At 40.7% G+C, this 17142-nt stretch overlaps 1 protein-coding gene across 4 annotated transcripts in view; it reads right to left on the bottom strand.

The window, feature by feature from the left end:
* Nucleotides 1–3768: 3768 nt before the first annotated feature.
* Nucleotides 3769–17142, bottom strand: part of myo5aa (myosin VAa) — a 61978-nt gene continuing 48604 nt past the window's right edge. Inside the window, exons 29-41 of one of the 4 annotated variants that reach the window (XM_080303441.1) lie at nucleotides 15226–15323; nucleotides 11230–11310; nucleotides 9515–9713; nucleotides 8823–8888; nucleotides 8276–8369; nucleotides 8031–8180; nucleotides 7715–7869; nucleotides 7471–7560; nucleotides 6999–7149; nucleotides 6159–6441; nucleotides 5910–6084; nucleotides 5738–5818; nucleotides 3769–4705 (exon numbers count right to left, since the gene is read on the bottom strand). In XM_080303441.1, the coding sequence (XP_080159567.1) occupies nucleotides 4553–4705; nucleotides 5738–5818; nucleotides 5910–6084; nucleotides 6159–6441; nucleotides 6999–7149; nucleotides 7471–7560; nucleotides 7715–7869; nucleotides 8031–8180; nucleotides 8276–8369; nucleotides 8823–8888; nucleotides 9515–9713; nucleotides 11230–11310; nucleotides 15226–15323 (1776 nt within the window). In that variant the 3' untranslated portion in view covers nucleotides 3769–4552. The remainder of the gene's footprint in view (nucleotides 4706–5737; nucleotides 5819–5909; nucleotides 6085–6158; nucleotides 6442–6998; nucleotides 7150–7470; nucleotides 7561–7714; nucleotides 7870–8030; nucleotides 8181–8275; nucleotides 8370–8822; nucleotides 8889–9514; nucleotides 9714–11229; nucleotides 11311–15225; nucleotides 15324–17142) is intronic. The other 3 variants (XM_080303445.1, XM_080303442.1, XM_080303451.1) reach the window with 3 other exon arrangements.

The following is a 17142-nucleotide window of genomic DNA, read 5'->3' on the forward strand; positions in this document are numbered from 1 at the left end:
ATTTCAGTGAGCAGCACTTCTGTGGGTGAAAATGTCTCATTAATGTCAGAGGACAATAGCTGGAGTGCTTCCAGCTGATAGGAAGGCAACAGTAACTCAAACAACCACATGTTACAACTAAGGTATGCAGAAGAGCACGTCTGAATGTTCAATGTGTTGAACTTTGAAGCAGAAGGGGCCCTCAGTATCAGCTGGTATCAGTTGGCCATCATTTAAACCCACAGTCTGATCACTTATTTCAGAGTGAAAACACACCTTCTGATGACTGCTTCCAGAAGGTTGACTCACCATGTCATGAAGCTCAAATCATTTAAAAGTGTTTTTAGACTGTGACAGGGAGTTCAGTGTACTCAAATGGGCTCCGAAGTCACAAGATCTCAGTCCAGTAGAGCACTTTTTGGGAACCGATTTGCACCACGGGTCAGCTGACATCTGCAGTAAATTGTGTGTGATGATGTGATGCCATCATGTCGATATCAAACAAACTCTGAGGAACGTTTTCAGCAGCTTGTTGAAACGGTGCCACAGAGAATTAACACCAAGCCAAGTGGGTACTAGCGAGGTGTAACTAATGAAATCTGCTGTTCAGCAAAATATTGATTTGAGTTTAAGCATAATAAACATTTTTGTTCATCAAAAGCTCAGAAAGTACAGTACCCTCAACAGATTAAAGGCAATGACATCTAAATGAAATCAGGGAAACTGTGTGTAAACCTTCCAATTTTCAGGTTTTGTGCTTTACCTCAGAAATCAGACTGCTTCACCCCCCAAAAGAAAAAACAAAAATTCCACATCTTATTTTGTTTCATGATTACGCTTTCCTAAAACAACCCAAAACTCTCAAAAATAAGAAACACGGAAACCCAAACAGTGCGGAATTCTTTTATTTTACTTTTACAGATTTGACAATTTATTCCAAGTTTCTTAACAGTGAACACATTCACTAAGCACAGCTACCAGAAACTACAAACAGTCCAGTTTTTCCAAATGTACACATGGGATCGGAGAGGAAACATCATGCTTCAGCATGTTCACACCAGTACCTCAAGAGCTGGGGAGGGGATGTATCTCTTTTTAAGTTAGTTTTGAACATTTCTTTAAAACGGCACAATTTATGCTAGTGCTGATGAGAACAATGGTAATTTATAATGTCTGAGTCATATCATACAGCCGATTCTCTCTTTAGTATGGAAATGCAGAGTGAATGAATGACATTTCTCTCCTGTTTGAGAGCCCAAGAGAAGCCCAGGGGAACAAGATGCTGCAGCAGCTCTGCTCAACTAAGAAAGTAACACGAACCACTGAATGAATGAAGATGCTTTTTGTTTTTACTCTGAAACTAGCTAATCCTTTGCAGTGTCCTCTGACTCTGAGCTTCATCTCTGACACCTGTGCCACACATCAACTTATAATGTTAACAAAGAGATGTTAGTCAGTCAGGACATTACCTAGAGGAAGGTCAACAGGCTGCACTTGTGTGAAAAGAACGGGGAAGTTTGATGGATTTCTTTTTACAGTCCATACCCATCTATCGTTTATCAGATTTCCTCTGCAGTGTTGAAAAAAAGTTCATTTTGATGTCTGTGACACCAACTGCAGGACCGAATGACACGCAATCAAAATAAAAAACACATTTCTATTCATTTTACAGTGAAAGAAAAAAAAAATACTGCACTGACAGAACAAAACAATGCCATAATGTTCGTTGATCATGTGTGTAAGTCATTCAGATAGCAAGTGATTCAGATAAGGCTTGGTCTACAATGTGCAGCTAAAAATCATGATACACTTCAACGTTTTTAAACATTCATATAATTGATTAACTCCTTCAGTAACCATCTTTCTTACGATTACAAGATATGTTCTCTTTGCACACAACATACACTAAACCAACTACAAATCCAACCAATATAACAAAAACATGGTCCCAGGAAAGTGCAACACAAAATAGCTTTACATAATTACTCCACTTAAAATTAGAGTTTGGCATTCGTACGTCACCTTGATAGTTTTTTCCCCCCCTCTGAATGTAAATTTTACATCCTTGAAAAGGTTTGAAAAATTTAAATCAAAACTGCAGAATCCAGTTCATGTGTGTAAGGAGAAAATATTCCATCAAAGTGAAATGTGTTTTTTGAAAGGGTAAGGTCACCGCGCAAAATAAGGTTCACATCAAGGCGAGAGGCAGCCTAATACTAACGGTACAACAAGAAGTAAACTAGAAGTGCCAAAAGACGAGGCAGCGAACAAAGGAAAAGCTGTTTTCACACACAAACTCTGAATAATGGCTGGTGAATCGGGTCACTGCATCCTTTTACTTCTTTTCCACTGTGCCCAGTCTAAACTGGTTTTATACATTTTCTCAAAAAGCACTTGTGCCCAACCCCAACCAGTGATGTCAGTGAATATAGGAGGGGCTATCACAAGAAACTGACCAATGACTGGCCTGATTTCTTCACATGGAAATGACCCAAAATCTGCTGGTAACACTGCATAATAACGGTTTCTCACACCTGCTGAAATGTGAGCTTATTCTCGGAACTGTTTTCACATCAGCACTGGTTCCAGTACTGCTGCCCACGTAAGTGGGAAAAGGGGATTTTGTTTAGGTGAGGATGCCACCTGGGTAATGTAGGAGGTTGGACATGATACACCCATTTAGCTCCTTTTTTTAACGTGAGCTGGCAGGTTAAATATATTAAATATCTCATGCAACTCTTCTCACAAATCCAGCAGATGCATGTGTGAAAACTACTTCAATCCCAACATGGGCAGATTACCAGACACTCGTCCGACACTTCACCTGTGCCTGGGTTTCTCTTCTTTAAAATAAAAAGCATGCACTTGGATTTTGCCAAACCCATGCAGTTTAAGTGGGGGCAGCAGGAGTAGCAGTGCATGCAAGCAAACAATCTGAGCTGAAAGAACATGTGCACCAACAACAAAATGACAAAAAACAAAACTTCTTTGTCACCCTTAACCCAGCTGTGAAACTGAGAAGAGGAATAAATGAACACATTCTGTTTTTCTGGTAATAAAAGTCCACGTTGGGACATGCTGAGTGAAGGTGGACGGGTAGGAGATGTAAGAGGAGTCGAACAGAGCTGTGTTTGTGAGAGGATGCAGCAGAGGGAATGTAAAGCTCAACAGATTTTTGCAGCCTTTTGCATCTATTCTGCTCAGTAATACATGGCTTTAGATTATCTTAAGAAAATAACAATACTGAACAAAGTAAATAATCACACAATGACAACAGTAAAACATTTTTATGGCTCTGAGCCAGATGACATGAAAAAAAAAACAGTAAGCAGAGTGTAAGGTTGGTACTCATACAGTATGTGTTCATGTCAGTGTTTCCTGTGACGCTCGGCTTTGGTCACAGCTGTAAACGGTGCAGACTGTCGCAGGTTAAACCCTTTGCAGAGTTTGAACCTTAAACCTTCTCAATCTGTCCTCGCCTATAAAACCTGTGCTACACTTCATCTGCCAGACATGCAGGCTAAACATGACAAAAAAAATATCTCAAGGTTTAAGACGCGACCTAACAAATAATTATCTGTGCCGGCACTCATTAAAGATACTACATATTTACCTGATATTGACATAATAGCCAAGGAAGCAACTAAAACTGTCTCTAAGAAGCTGTTTGCCGTGGGAAAGAGTGGTCCCATCCTTCACTTCGGACACATTCGCTGCAAGGGGGAAGCTTCTAATCTTAAAAAGGGATGTAGCTATAAGTGCAATAAATAAAATACAGGATATATATTATTCATATTTATATAGATATTTATTTATGTATAAATAATATAGTACAGATGATGAATTTTGTCTTGGCTTGACGTGTTCAGAGAATAAAACGTACAAAGTGAAATCTGCTCAGTGGTCACCTCAACACGGGGTGGAGAGAGCGCTGACTTTTTCACCTCATCATTCAGCTGCCCTCACACAGGAGCTCAGAATTTACCCGACATGAGGGCGGACTGCTAGACTGACAAATCATAACTTGTTTTGAGGCTTCAGCTCCACCTGGTGGGCCTGCTCTCGTGTATCGAGACAATAACAACAACAACAACAACAACTATCTTAACGATTACTGGAAACGCAGATGAAGGATCGATGGCGAGTACTGGAGGCATTGATCTGGTCCTGTGGCTTCTCTAAGAGGCGGGCGTTTTGTACAAGCAGCGGATGATGCTCAGGGCTTACGGCCAGATTTAAACCAGCGGAAATAACCACATGTGTGCGTATCTGTGCGTTCGTGAAAGAGAGAAGGCGAGTGTGCGTCTGTACGTTCGGAGGATGAAAGTACTTTACAGATGTGACGTGTCTGCATTTTTCATGTATGTGCGTGCATGTCTGAGTTTAAACTAGAGAAACTGCTGAACCCTTTCACCCGTTTATTTAAACATGACTTCAAATCGTGTTAACGTGAGTGAAATTTGCGAGTGTTTGTGGTGTTTTAAATTTTTCGGGGAGACGGTGACTTGCAAATCCGACTGTGGCCACTAAGACAAATTCGCCGCAGGGCTCAGAGTGCTCTGGTGGGCTCGCATTAGACACGGGTGAGGAAGGCCAAGTTAAGCGAGCTGGGGATCTGGATGGTTTCCAGTGCGAGGCAAGAAGGGTTAAACGGGAAGGTGACGGGATAGATCATCTTCGTGTCCATCAACAGCTGGGGACTCTCACAGCGGTCCCGCAAGCGAGTCTGGAGAGAGAGATGATGGAAAAAGTTCATGTGCATTAAAAAAAAAAAAAAAAAGGTAGTAGACAGAAAATATATTAAGCCAGTCTGTTTGAAGACTCGACAAGTAAGAAAAGTTATCTTGGTGCAGAATCGATTGCATGAACTTTAGTTCGTAAATACCGATCAGTGCAGTGACTCAGATCTGAGAGGACCCTTGAGCTCAACATAGTGCCTATGGGAAGTGTCAGGGAACTGTACTTGTTATCAAATTTACAGCTCTCTTATTACAAGATAGCTACCACTAAAAAGTAACCTGTTACTTTAAAAATAAATTATATAAACACCGTCTTTGCAATTATCTATCCAGCTACTGTACATCGACTTTACTACACTTCACAGTGAGTCGATCTTGGCAGCACCCCCTCCACCACATAAACAAGCGCATTCATTTCCATCAGAGCGACGGCTTTAGGCAAAGCCAAAGCTAGCAGTTGTGGTTTTGGAGCTGTAGCTACATATCGTTCTCTTCCTCACCAGCATTGTTGCGAATGTAGTTTTAACTTGACGTTACTTCTGACATATTTCTCTCACATGACATATATTAGCACAAAGGAAACTGAATATAAAAGCCATCCCCATCCAATGCTGACCTTAACATGCACGCTGACACTGGATGCATTCATCTCTGCAGCTGTGTTGCTTGGCGTTTCAGTTACTCAAGCAGAACAGAAGTTTCTGTTTATCAGATGCCCAGAAACGCCAGAAAAATGCTGATGTTTTTCAAAGCAGCACACATTCATTGCCTTTACGGTACATGCACTAGTTAACAACAACAGGTGTCTCAAAGACCTCACAATATTAGTGACAAAACCCAAACAATCAGACAGTTTTCTACGAGTGACCGCTTTGAGGAAGAACTTCCTTTTAACAGGAAGATAACCCGGGCAGAGCCAGCCTCACTCAGCTGCAGCTTGCCTGGAACCAGAAAAAAAATGACCCCAAAACACTGAAGATAAAGCAGTATAGACTTGATTTAGCCAAAAAAGAAATTACCTGTATGGTTCGTATGAATGCGACTGACACTCTCTCCTCAAACTCGTTGACGGGGGTGTAGAGGTTCAGGACTTTTACGATCTGAAAGACATAAGACAGAAAAGTTAAAAACACAGAAAGAGAAAGGTTTTAGCTGAAGCTTTAGCTGATAATAATTTTAAAAATATTTTACCTGAGCAGTGGTGAGAGCGTGGCACATGGAGCAGATGGCCTCTGCATCCTCGTCAGTCTTCTTCTTCACCTGCAGCAGCTGAGCGGCCTGGATCAGAGGCTCCAGCGTCTCTTTGGCTCCGCAGGTCATCAGACCTTTGTCTCTGAGCCACTCCTCCAGCTGACTCACATTGTACCTGCAAACACGCATGATGAGATAACGCATCCGGCCTCACTCTGGAGATCTTCTCTGAGCAGCGACACCTCATACCTGATCTGCATGCCTTTGCTCCAGGAGCACATGTCTTTGCGTAGCAGCAGGTTGTTGAGTGTGACAGCGCCGATGATGTAAAACTGCTGCTTCACCACCTGCTTGATGAGCTCAGGGTCGGTGCCGTGCTGGCACATGGTGGAGTGGAAGGCGCTGAGCTGACGCAGGATGGAGTCCAGGGTGTAGGTGCCCTCGTCGGCAATGCTTGACGTCCGTTTACGCAGACCCGTGGGCTTAACTCCTGACACGCCCTGAATGGTCTCGTGCTCCAACATGCCAGAGACTGAGGAAACACACGCACACAGGAGGTGTATAAGTACATGTGCTCTACCCGCTTGTTAAATGATGACCAACCGACCCTGATTATAAGTTCAACCCTCTCAGCATGTACTTACTTCTTTTGCATCGAGTCTTGTGAAAACTATATGTCAGCCCAACTACATCTCTGTAGCTAGCTGTGGGTGCCTGAACATTTTATGGCAACTTCCTAACTTCACCAACCATCTAAAATCTTACTATTTTTAAATCCTCGTCTATAATTACATTTATAGCAGTAAAATTATAGTATCACATGGATTTATTTCAGAAATTCCTCAGCTAGAATTTAGCATTTTTTCTTTATTTTGATAGCTTACAGTTATGGCTAACTCCTAACTGCACCTCGTAAATCCTCTTTTTCATGGATGCGCAACTGTAACATCAGTAAGAGCAGATACAGTGAGTACTTTGGACCATATTGAACTGTCAAAGGTGTCTTAAAGCTTGTTTGCATAAAAGAACCAAAGGAGCAGGAAATTACTTATCAAGTGACACACACACATCACATGTACAGGGACAAACCTATCATGGGCTGGAGGATGTTCTCCATGCATTTGATCAGCTGCTGGTAGATCTGGATGGCCAGGTCGCTGATCACTTGTCTGTACTCTGCGAGGTCGAAGTTGGACAGACAGTGCTCGTTCTGCCTCGACGTGTTGTGTTTCATGAATTGCTGAGACAAGCACAGAAAACAATGTGTCAGAGAAGGTGAACGATGTCAATATTAATCCACGACACAGTCGGTCAATACAAAAAACAAACAAACAATCAAAACAACAGCTTGTTACGTCAAGCTTTATATTTTTTGTCCTTTTGGTCATTTTTAACAGATTAGTATATAAAGGACTGTAACAGCAAGATAATAAAAGAGATTCCTTCTTTCCCGAATATCTAAATACAGTGATACCAGATGTCTTATTGAACTGACTAGAAAAACCTTGTATGTACTGGAATGGGACATTTTCTGTGTTTTGTGTATTGTTGTTGGCCTCACTTCGTCTCCGCTGTACTGTTTCAAACAGTGCAGGAAGCGGCAGGTGTTGGCCAGCCAGAAAGAGACGGTCTCAAAATCATCTCCTCGTTTCTGATGAAGAAGAAAACATCAGCAGAAGTTTGTGTTCACTGCAGAACCTTTTTTAGTTATCTAACGCAAAAAAACATCCAAAAATGTAATTTAAGAACAAAGGAGCTGGAAACGCAAAATGTGAACTTCATTCAAATATTAAAAGCATACGTACCTTTAAGATCTTTTTAATGCTGTTGATGGTTGACGTGAGCAGAGTGCGGACCTTCTGGTCATCGTTGACGTAGTCTGCATGTCTCAGACACATGAACAGGATGTAGGCTGGCAGACCTGGGATCAGATTCACTGCTACACCACGAGGTTTTAGTTCTGGAGAGATGGAGGAGGGGTGAGTTTATTTGTAGATTTTATTTTGTGCAAACCGTGAATTGAGGCTTCAGTTTCCAGGGAGTTTCAGTAATTTCAGGACTCCTTTCCATCTACTTTAATGCTTTAGATAGTGGACTATATCATTAATTCTAAATTCTTACCCAGGATGAGGTTCTTAACCAGTTTCATTTCATCCTCCTTCTTGTACTCTAGCATTCCCTGGAAGTCTTTCTCCCTGCGAGGAATGTTGACAGGGTGGATCGGCTCATCCACCATCTGTCCCGGAGATGTCTGGCCTTCGGTTTGACCGGCTGGAAGAAGCATGGCATGTGACAGTCAGCTGACATGTGGTGGAAACGAGCATATATGAATAGAGATTTTCAGGCTTCGGTTTTTCTCGCTTTACCTCCCATCTCTCCAATCCTCTTGGAGTAAACTTTCAGCTGCTTCTTGAGCTTTCGGATTGTTCTGTCCTGCTTCTCTAGCTGCTCCATTAGATCCTAAAAACACAGCGAGGGACACAGAGGAGAGAATAGTGAGGACTAACAGACAGCATCATCAGACACAGACCGCTTTGCAATGTCGCCCTCCAGTGGCTACAAGGAGGAATCCTACTCTTCTGTTAGTGGCTTTGCAGTGGACATCAGCTCAAACACGGAAATCAAAAGGTTAGAAGATGAAGAGAAAAGAATTTAAAAACTTCCTTGGTGTGATTTATAAATCAACGTTAGTGCTGCCGTACTGGTTTTTGTTTTGGGGTTTTTTTCAGAGGAAGATTGCAGGATTTTTTGGCTGTTAGGAAAAAGAAGAAGGCGCAGTGCTGCTCCGCTGTGAGTTACAAGACACTGTTGCAGAGAATTAGAGCGACACCCTGCAGCATTTCATTCAGAACAATCTCAGTTAGTCAGAAACGTGCAAACACGCAGGCAAACACACACGCGGTCTCTACATACAACCATCCGCCGTAAAATGACGACTCGAGCCTCTCGGGATGCCGTGGGGTCGTCTGCCATGAGTTCCTGTCAGGTGACACCATCCACACAAATGAGTGTGTGGGACGCAGCTCTGTAGCGGCTGGTTTAGTTTGTGTATGTATGGCCATGAAAGTGACTCAAATCACACAGTCGAAATGCTGTTATTCACATTTCTACCACTGGAAGAGTTTTTAGCCGTGGTCTTATTATTAGTGATGTAACGTATTAGTCAAATGAGCTGTGGCCATCTTTACGGATAGTGTAATATCCACACTGTTGACCGTCCCCCAAAGTCTTCGTAGTCCCAGTTTTCTCAAACGTGGGGTGGAATGATTATTTCAGAAGCGTTGGTTGGGGGTGTGACCTTTTCTCAGTGGTGTGTGGTAATGTATTTACAGCAAATTAAAATTACTCTGTGGGTTTTTGGCCTGTTAATAATAAATAATGTGATTGCAGATTTAATATGAGTGTAAGATATACAAATTGTCTGTAGCTGTCAGTAGTTATATGGATATATATCAAGAAAAGTTTGTGTATACACACACCTAAAATCCATTCTTAGGTGTGTGTATAAGTGTGTTGTTTTTATTTTTATCATTTAAAAATTATGCTGAATTTGTGAGACAAAGTTTAGCTCCTCCCCGCATCTATGTGTGGAAGCTGCAGCGTACCAGGTTCTCGTTGGTGAGCCGGGTGATCTCGTGTTGCAGACTGGCTTCGATTCTGGCCTCTGGAGGCAGCTGCAGATTCTGGGCTAAGAGCTGCTGCTGCCGGTTGTTCTCCTCCTTGACGTTCTGCAGCTCGCTGCGCAACGACTCCACCTCATTATCATAAGTCCTCCGCTGAGTCTGCAGCTGGTGCTCCAGTAGCCTGAGAGAGGTAAGAGAGAAAGAGACAGAAATCAGCATCATACTGTGAGGGGGAGAAAGGCAGTGAGACGCCCAGTGCAGAAGGGAAAGAGAAGCTGTAGTTTCCACCAGAAAGTGGTGATTGAGGACAGCAGCAGCATGCTGTGCAGACACTACCAGCAGCCCAGAGTCCGGCCTTTCTGAACAACGCTCATTCATTCTCCTCCTCTCTTCAGAGTAAAAGTTTCTCTGAGGAAAACTGAACCGAGCCAAATCAGTACTCAGAGATCAGGCTCAGGAACAGAGCAGGTAGAGCTGACAGAGGTTCAGTTTTCATTCAACAACCAACATGCAGTATTTCTATCTTTTTATGAAAACTACAGTAGCAGTTAGTACAACAGGAGCACTTCATACACTTTATTAAAAAAGAACTTTGACTGCCTTTCTTGGTGGATAGACATTGTTTTTCTGTTTTTCCATCAATTTCTCTGATGCAATCCTTTCTTGCTGATGCCTTTTAGGGATCAGTCATTTTATGTACTATAGTTTATACAATGACTTCTATTCTTTTACTAGTTTTTATGATCCAATTGTTTTTCTGCATGCATAAATCATTTTATAATACATCTGTACGAAGATGATTAGCAGATATTTCTTCTTGAGAGTTTGTCCAACCAGTCTACATGTGTTGACTGGTTGGAGAAGACATTCGCCCACATTCCTCGAGGTGTCCTGTGCTTTGGGAATATGGGGCTATCGGCTGTGGTGGGGATTGAACTCGTGTGCAGCCGCCTGTTTGTCACTGATCCTAAACCGTTTTTAAGGTTATAGTAGTCTGGGTTTTATTTCTAAAACTTGTTAAAATATTCCTCTGGATGTGTTTGAACTCTTTATTATGTATTTAAAGTACTGCACGCACACACATCACAGTGCAACCCCCTCAGAGAAAAATAACTGCTCCATGACACTACCAGACCTCTCAAGATTTAAAGGCAAACACTGTAAAAAATAAAAAGCATGCAGAAAGTGATTAACCTCAGTCAATGTCTGTGAACAACACTTAAGAGTTTTTTCACAGCTTTTTAACGATAGTAAGCAGTTATTGAGGAAACACTTGAGTGGATAAAAATTTCAGCCCATCTAACTTCACAAGCCGAAGGCATCACAGCATAAAAGGAAGAAAAATTCCAAGGTCACCTGACATTTAACAAGCTTTCATAGCTGCATAAAACATGGTTAGTACAGTACGAAGACACATCCTGCTTCACTGTCAGAAATAAATCTAGAAACTCAAACCAAAGCTTTGCATCAGTGACTGTACATTACACAACACCTAAAGAAAGTTTTACATTATAGCACCCTGCGAAGTGTGTGGCAGAAACAATAAGGAAGACAAATAATCAGAAGGCAGTCAAAATAAACAGACTGATGTGAGAGAAATGAAGTGTGAGAGAGAAACGTGAGCGAAGAAAACCAACGGGTCACATCCTTTCCCGTGAAAAAAGGCAAACGTGTCATGCTCAAAAACACTGTTAAACCTGATGGTCTCCTTCAAGCCCTGATTAACCAGCCACAGCTCTCCGTCCTCATTCAGCTTATGTAAGTCTGGAGCAGCAGATCTGACCGACACACAACACAAAGCAACATGAACATTACAATGGCACAAAGAAACGTGATCGGGTGAGCGGGACCACATGAGCAAGAATATTTATCTGAGGTGTGATAACATCCTGCATCTGGTCTTCAACACAAAATAACAATAATACTAATTTGTGTGATGTCATAAAGTTAAAGGAAGAAAACCTGTAAAACCTGATGTACTGATGATGTGTGAAGTCCTATTTCTGACTCAATGCATTTCAGTAATACATTAAAGTGCACCTATTCCGCTCGTTTCTAACCCCTTCTGTCTTTTACAACAGCTGCATCAATCTTGCCGCCTCATTAACAAGGTTAGAACAGCAGGTGGCGCTTCTCTGCCTGAAATGACCAAATTAGAGATAACTACTTTCACAGGGATCACAAAGAGTAAAAAAGACAAAGGAACATCTGGAACAGAGCCTTTAGTGTCAAACCTGAGATTATGGTTGACAGAGATGAGATGGACATATGCAGACCTCATTACTGTAACAGTATGTGCACAACAGAAAATAAAGAAAAAGTCCACTTTAATCATTTATTCAACCACTGCAGGTAACAGTGGTATAAACCTACTGATGTGAATTAGCAGTATTTTATATGTGTGTGAGTGAATGAGTTTGTTCTTGCATTTACTGAGTGATCCAGTGACCGAACTTTGTAGTCAGTGGGAACATAAAAAGGTCAAGAAATGGGACATAAACAGAGGGATGAATGCAGCGATACAAAGTTGAACTTTTAGGGAAGCTCTACTGTAAAACAACATTGTCGCTGTAGATATTTATAATCTGATCTCATTGATCTTATCAGCTGTCAAACATTTGGCCTCATTCAATAAAATGTGCACGTGTTACTGTGCACAGTAATGTTTAAACTTGCAAGATTACTTTCAAATTTAGCTCCCGCCGCCTCCGTGTGCAAATCCAAATCATTCTATATTGAATGGCATGTGGCTGTTTTTTGCCGTCTAGAAACTGTCATACTCCGTTTCTCTATGAAGTCGAGAGTGAAAAGGGAAGCACGGTTGCTAAAAAAACAAAACAAAAAAGTAAAGGGAGTGAGAGCTTTGAGGTAGAAGCCAGAGAAGGCACACTTTTCTGAAGTGTTTCCTTAGGAGCGAAAAGCTTGGACTGCAATAGCCGAGGCAGTAAATATTGTGTCTCCAGAGACTTGGAGCGAAAGGTGACACGGGCAAAAGTTTCGACATCAGAGCTGCTGTGAAAACTTGGAAACAGACCAGAAGAAAAAGGAGGCAACGGTGAAGGACGAGCACCACCTGATCCATCACCCAAAGCCATTTATTATGCCGAAGTAGCATTTAGTAAAGAGGCGATGTTAACTGTCAATTAGGATGATCTCTATTAAATTAATTGTGCCAAATATGCTTGGATTATTTATTTTTTAATAAAGCCACCTTAATATGCTATGCTTTCGGCAAAAATGTGTGAGACAGAAAGGCCCTCATGATAGTCTGAAGCTGCTGTAAACCAGCTTTCAGGAAAAAAAAATATGGATGAATTTGGGATTTCTGCACGAAACGTTTGAAATGTTCACGCGCAGATTTGTGAATGAGGCCTAATGTCTGCACTGTTCTGAAGCCAGTAAAATTATTATGAGGAAAAGTAAATTGACTTAACATTTTAAAATACAGAGATTGTAACATTTTACCCTTTTCCATTTTAGTTGTGCACACAGACTGTATATAAAAGATGGAAGCCCTGCTGTGACGTGTTTTGGACTTTACTATCTTCGTGTTTTGAAATTGGATGAGCAGGGGTCAAATCTAATTAACCCTTTAAAGCCTGAACCATTAAATAATAATTACCAGAAAATTTACATTTTTTGAAAATGGAAAATTCTGTGTTGAACTTTGTGACAAAATTTTTAAAAAGATTATAAATTAAATATTAATTTGCAAACATGAGCTTTAATTTTTGTCATATTTGCTACATCAGGTATTTTTTTCGTGCAATGTATTGTGTAAATTAATTTGTTTTTTTGGAGAGTGGAGTGGGGAAATCACAGTGATACAACATGTGCAGCATATGAGGTCTGAATAATAATAAGACTTGAATCAAGTGTTGAGACAAAAACCCCCAAAAAACATCAGAAGGGTGCTCATGTGGCCATTTTCCAATAGATTTCTCTCTACAGTAACTTTTTTGCAATCAGCAGTCAAATGTTTGCAAACCTCTTCTGCATCTCCTTCCTTGCTGCCTCCCTCCTTTATATACAGTCTGTGGTTGTGTGTAAATGCACGCTTCCTTACAAGTACGCTGTGCATCGCTGTTTTAGCGTAATAATGAAAACAATTAAAACATAAATGAATCATTTCATGCACCATTCATGCCAAACTCCTTCTATAAAGCTGAGGCTGAAGCTCTACATCGGGATCTAAACTGTGGCACGGTTAGTCACTTTGGGCGTAAAAGTCAAACCGAAACTCAAAGCCATCTCCCTCGCTGCTCAGATACTTTCATGCTGTTAAGTGAAGCAGGTCCTGCAGTAACTACAGCACCGTGAATACAGAGATAAAGTCACAACAACTATAGAGCCACTAAAGTTACAGAACTCTTGACCCATGCAAACCATTTTCTCACTTCCCTCATGAGCCACATAAATATTCTTGATGTCAGTAAGTACAGCTACATATACACAACGTCCTCTTTCTGTTAGGCCAAAACAGAATCTAATACTTTATTTTGCAGCGTGTTCTCACTCCTGCACGTCAAATATGCCGTTTTTGCCGTCTGTCCACCATTATGTACAAGAAGTTACAAAGACCTGCTTTAGGAAGCTGAAGGGTTAATCATCCAGAAAATGTCTTCACGTCCTACTTCACTTTTTAAAACCTTTTTTCACTTTCTTTTTTTAAACGTTAGAAGTCAGTCATATGCATATAGTATTAAAGACAGAAAATTAGGGGACTAGATTAGTTTATCCTAATAAAGTTCTTTCATCCTAAACATAGTTCATCGTAATGAAAATGTCTTCATGAGCTTTAGTTGTTTATTTATTACTCTAAAGGGCAGACAGATGCAGCAGTATTATATTTTTCAAACAAGTTCAAAACAAAAAAAATCAATATAAAATTAACATCCATCCATTTTTTTTCAGTATTTTCAAAATGTTTTGAGTCTCAGAAGGAAGTTCAAATGTTCAATTTCACACATTTTTTTGGAACTATTTTTAATAATTCAATTATTTCTGTAACATTTTTCTATCCGTTATATTTTTCAAATCCAATCGGCACACTTCACAAATAAATAACACTGAACCTAATCAGTCAGCTAGTTTCCAATCAGTAAGACGAAATTACAGATCAGGCCCACAATATACCAAAATGATGTGAACTTTTCTTTTCTCCTTCATCTTTCCCTTTCAGTTTTACTGGAAGATTTGGTTTAGACACTGAACACATTAGTTTTAGGAAAAACTAACGATGAGTTGGGTAAGACACGCCGGCGGCATTATTTGACGCTGTGATAATGAAAATAGGCGCGTTATTCATCATGCTTTTAGGGCCAAAAAAATGTTACGCTCTGCTGCTCAAGCTTTCATCAGCACTACAGACTGAAATCAGCTGCAGTAACATGTCATTTATAACCCAGTATTTCAGCGACAGTGTGGCCATGCATGCTCTGCTCCACGATGCATCGGCCACGTCTCATCGGTTACCTCAGCCTACTCAGGAGATCACTGACTTCCAGCTGCTGACGCATGAACCTAGGAGATCTGACAGGACAAACAGGGATTCACACACACAGAGCACACACGGCGCTCACACATACACGGTATCATAATGGCACTAGAGCATACAAAGGTTGATGTGAGCCAGTGGAGGACAATGAGTAAAGACATGGAGGTGAGGAAGAGAAGTGGCTGTAAGAAAGTACCTGTTGGTGTCTTTGAGGCCTACGTAAGCTTGCTTGACTTCGTCGTCCTTCAGTTTGGACACGTCATCTTTATACACTGAAGGCTCCGTCATGGTCTCCTGGAAATAAGCAAAGAGACAATAGAGAAACAATACTTGTCACTTGTGATCAAAAGTTTTGATGTTTTTTGGGATACATGACTAAGAACCATTCACCTAATGAGACACTGGTAGCCAGAATATATGTATATCTGATACATATAATATTTGCATCTACAGTACTGCCGTTATCGCCTTTTTTTTTTTTTTTTTAAACCATCTGAAACAACCTTCAATCAATTTTGTTCAAGTATTCATGACTAGGGATGGGTATCGAAACCCGGTTTTTGTTGAGAACCGGTTCCCACTGTTTCAATTCCTTGGAATCGTTTGCCATTTTTGCAAACGATTCCCTTATCGATTCCAGTCGCCCCGAATGACATCACCACGTTGCGGAGCGTCATTTACCTGGCAGGGAACACGGCGCCTAAGCGGTTCACATGCTCAAAAGTTTGGTTATACTTTACGAGAACGGATGACAACAGGGCAACTTGCAATACTTGCAAAGTAGATATTTAATTTAAGGGAGGAAACACTACGAATATGCAAAAGCATTTGCTCACAAAACACGCGATGACCTTAAATGAATGTCGTGTTTTTAAATCCGCTCCGGACTCGTGAATCTCAACCCAGCAGCAGCGGTAACGTTTGCACGTCCTCTCCCGTTAATGCGGCAGGTAAATAATCAACTAACAGTGCATATTATGTTAGCGCGATCTGCCTTATTACAAAACCTGCCATTACTGTGCATTTAGGTGACCATGATGAGAGAGACAGACAGAGTCTGGCTGCCTCAGATGCTGGCAGTTCTCACTGCAGTCTACCGGTAGCGTCTCCTTTCAGGCCAGGATAGACGAATGTCACCGAGCAGTGACTCAGTTTGTGGTAAAAGGCTGCCACAGCAGATGCCCTCGATTTCACTTTGGTAAGTGAATGTGTTTAATTGTAGGCAGGGACATTACTGGATATTCTTGTGTAATTGCTACAGAATAATTTATGTTACACTTTGTTATTGCTACAGGAGAATATTTATTTTATTATTTTACATTTACAATTTTTTTTCCTGGGGACCCTGTGACACTCCATTGAAGAGCCGTAGGCTGGATCTCTTAAGATGTCACTGTTGGGTTTGTAAGGCCATGTTACTCCTAAATTTCTACCTTGTTCAAAGAGAAGATATAAAACAAAGTTCTAAGCTAATCGACCTTAGTGTTCTCCTTTTTTAAAAATAAGAATCGATAAGAGAATCGAATCGTTAAACAGAATCGAAAATGGAATCGGAATCGTTAAAATCTTATCAATACCCATCCCTATTCATGACAAACTCATATTATTCAAAAACCACAATTTCAACTTGCAGGGAGCTTTCATACTGAAGTACAACACACACACACACACACACACACACACACACACACACACACACACACACACACACACACACACACACAAAGACAAAGGACAAGACAAATGTACAATACACAGGTGAAGACAGTGTCTGATTATAAATATGACTATTATGTCTTGACTCTTTAATTTTACTTCTTTTAATTTTGTAAATAAATACTGCTTGGTGTCAGATGAGCCCCAGTCTCCTCATAAATCTGAACTTGATCTGATATTAAAGTGATTTAGATCTGTTTACACCTCATTATGTTGTATTGAACAGTTAGAGTTAAGGGCGGCTTAAACTCTGAATTCATATTAACATTTAAAAGCAGAACCTCTATGCTTCAGTCAGATATCCATGCTATTCAGGTAAATATTTATATATTATATAACGCTCCACTAATTCTACACATGTAATTGTAGCCAAATATGAAATTTTAAAATCTATTAC

This window comes from Astatotilapia calliptera, chromosome 1 (assembly GCF_964374335.1).
Source record: "Astatotilapia calliptera chromosome 1, fAstCal68.1, whole genome shotgun sequence".
NCBI lineage: Eukaryota > Metazoa > Chordata > Actinopteri > Cichliformes > Cichlidae > Astatotilapia > Astatotilapia calliptera.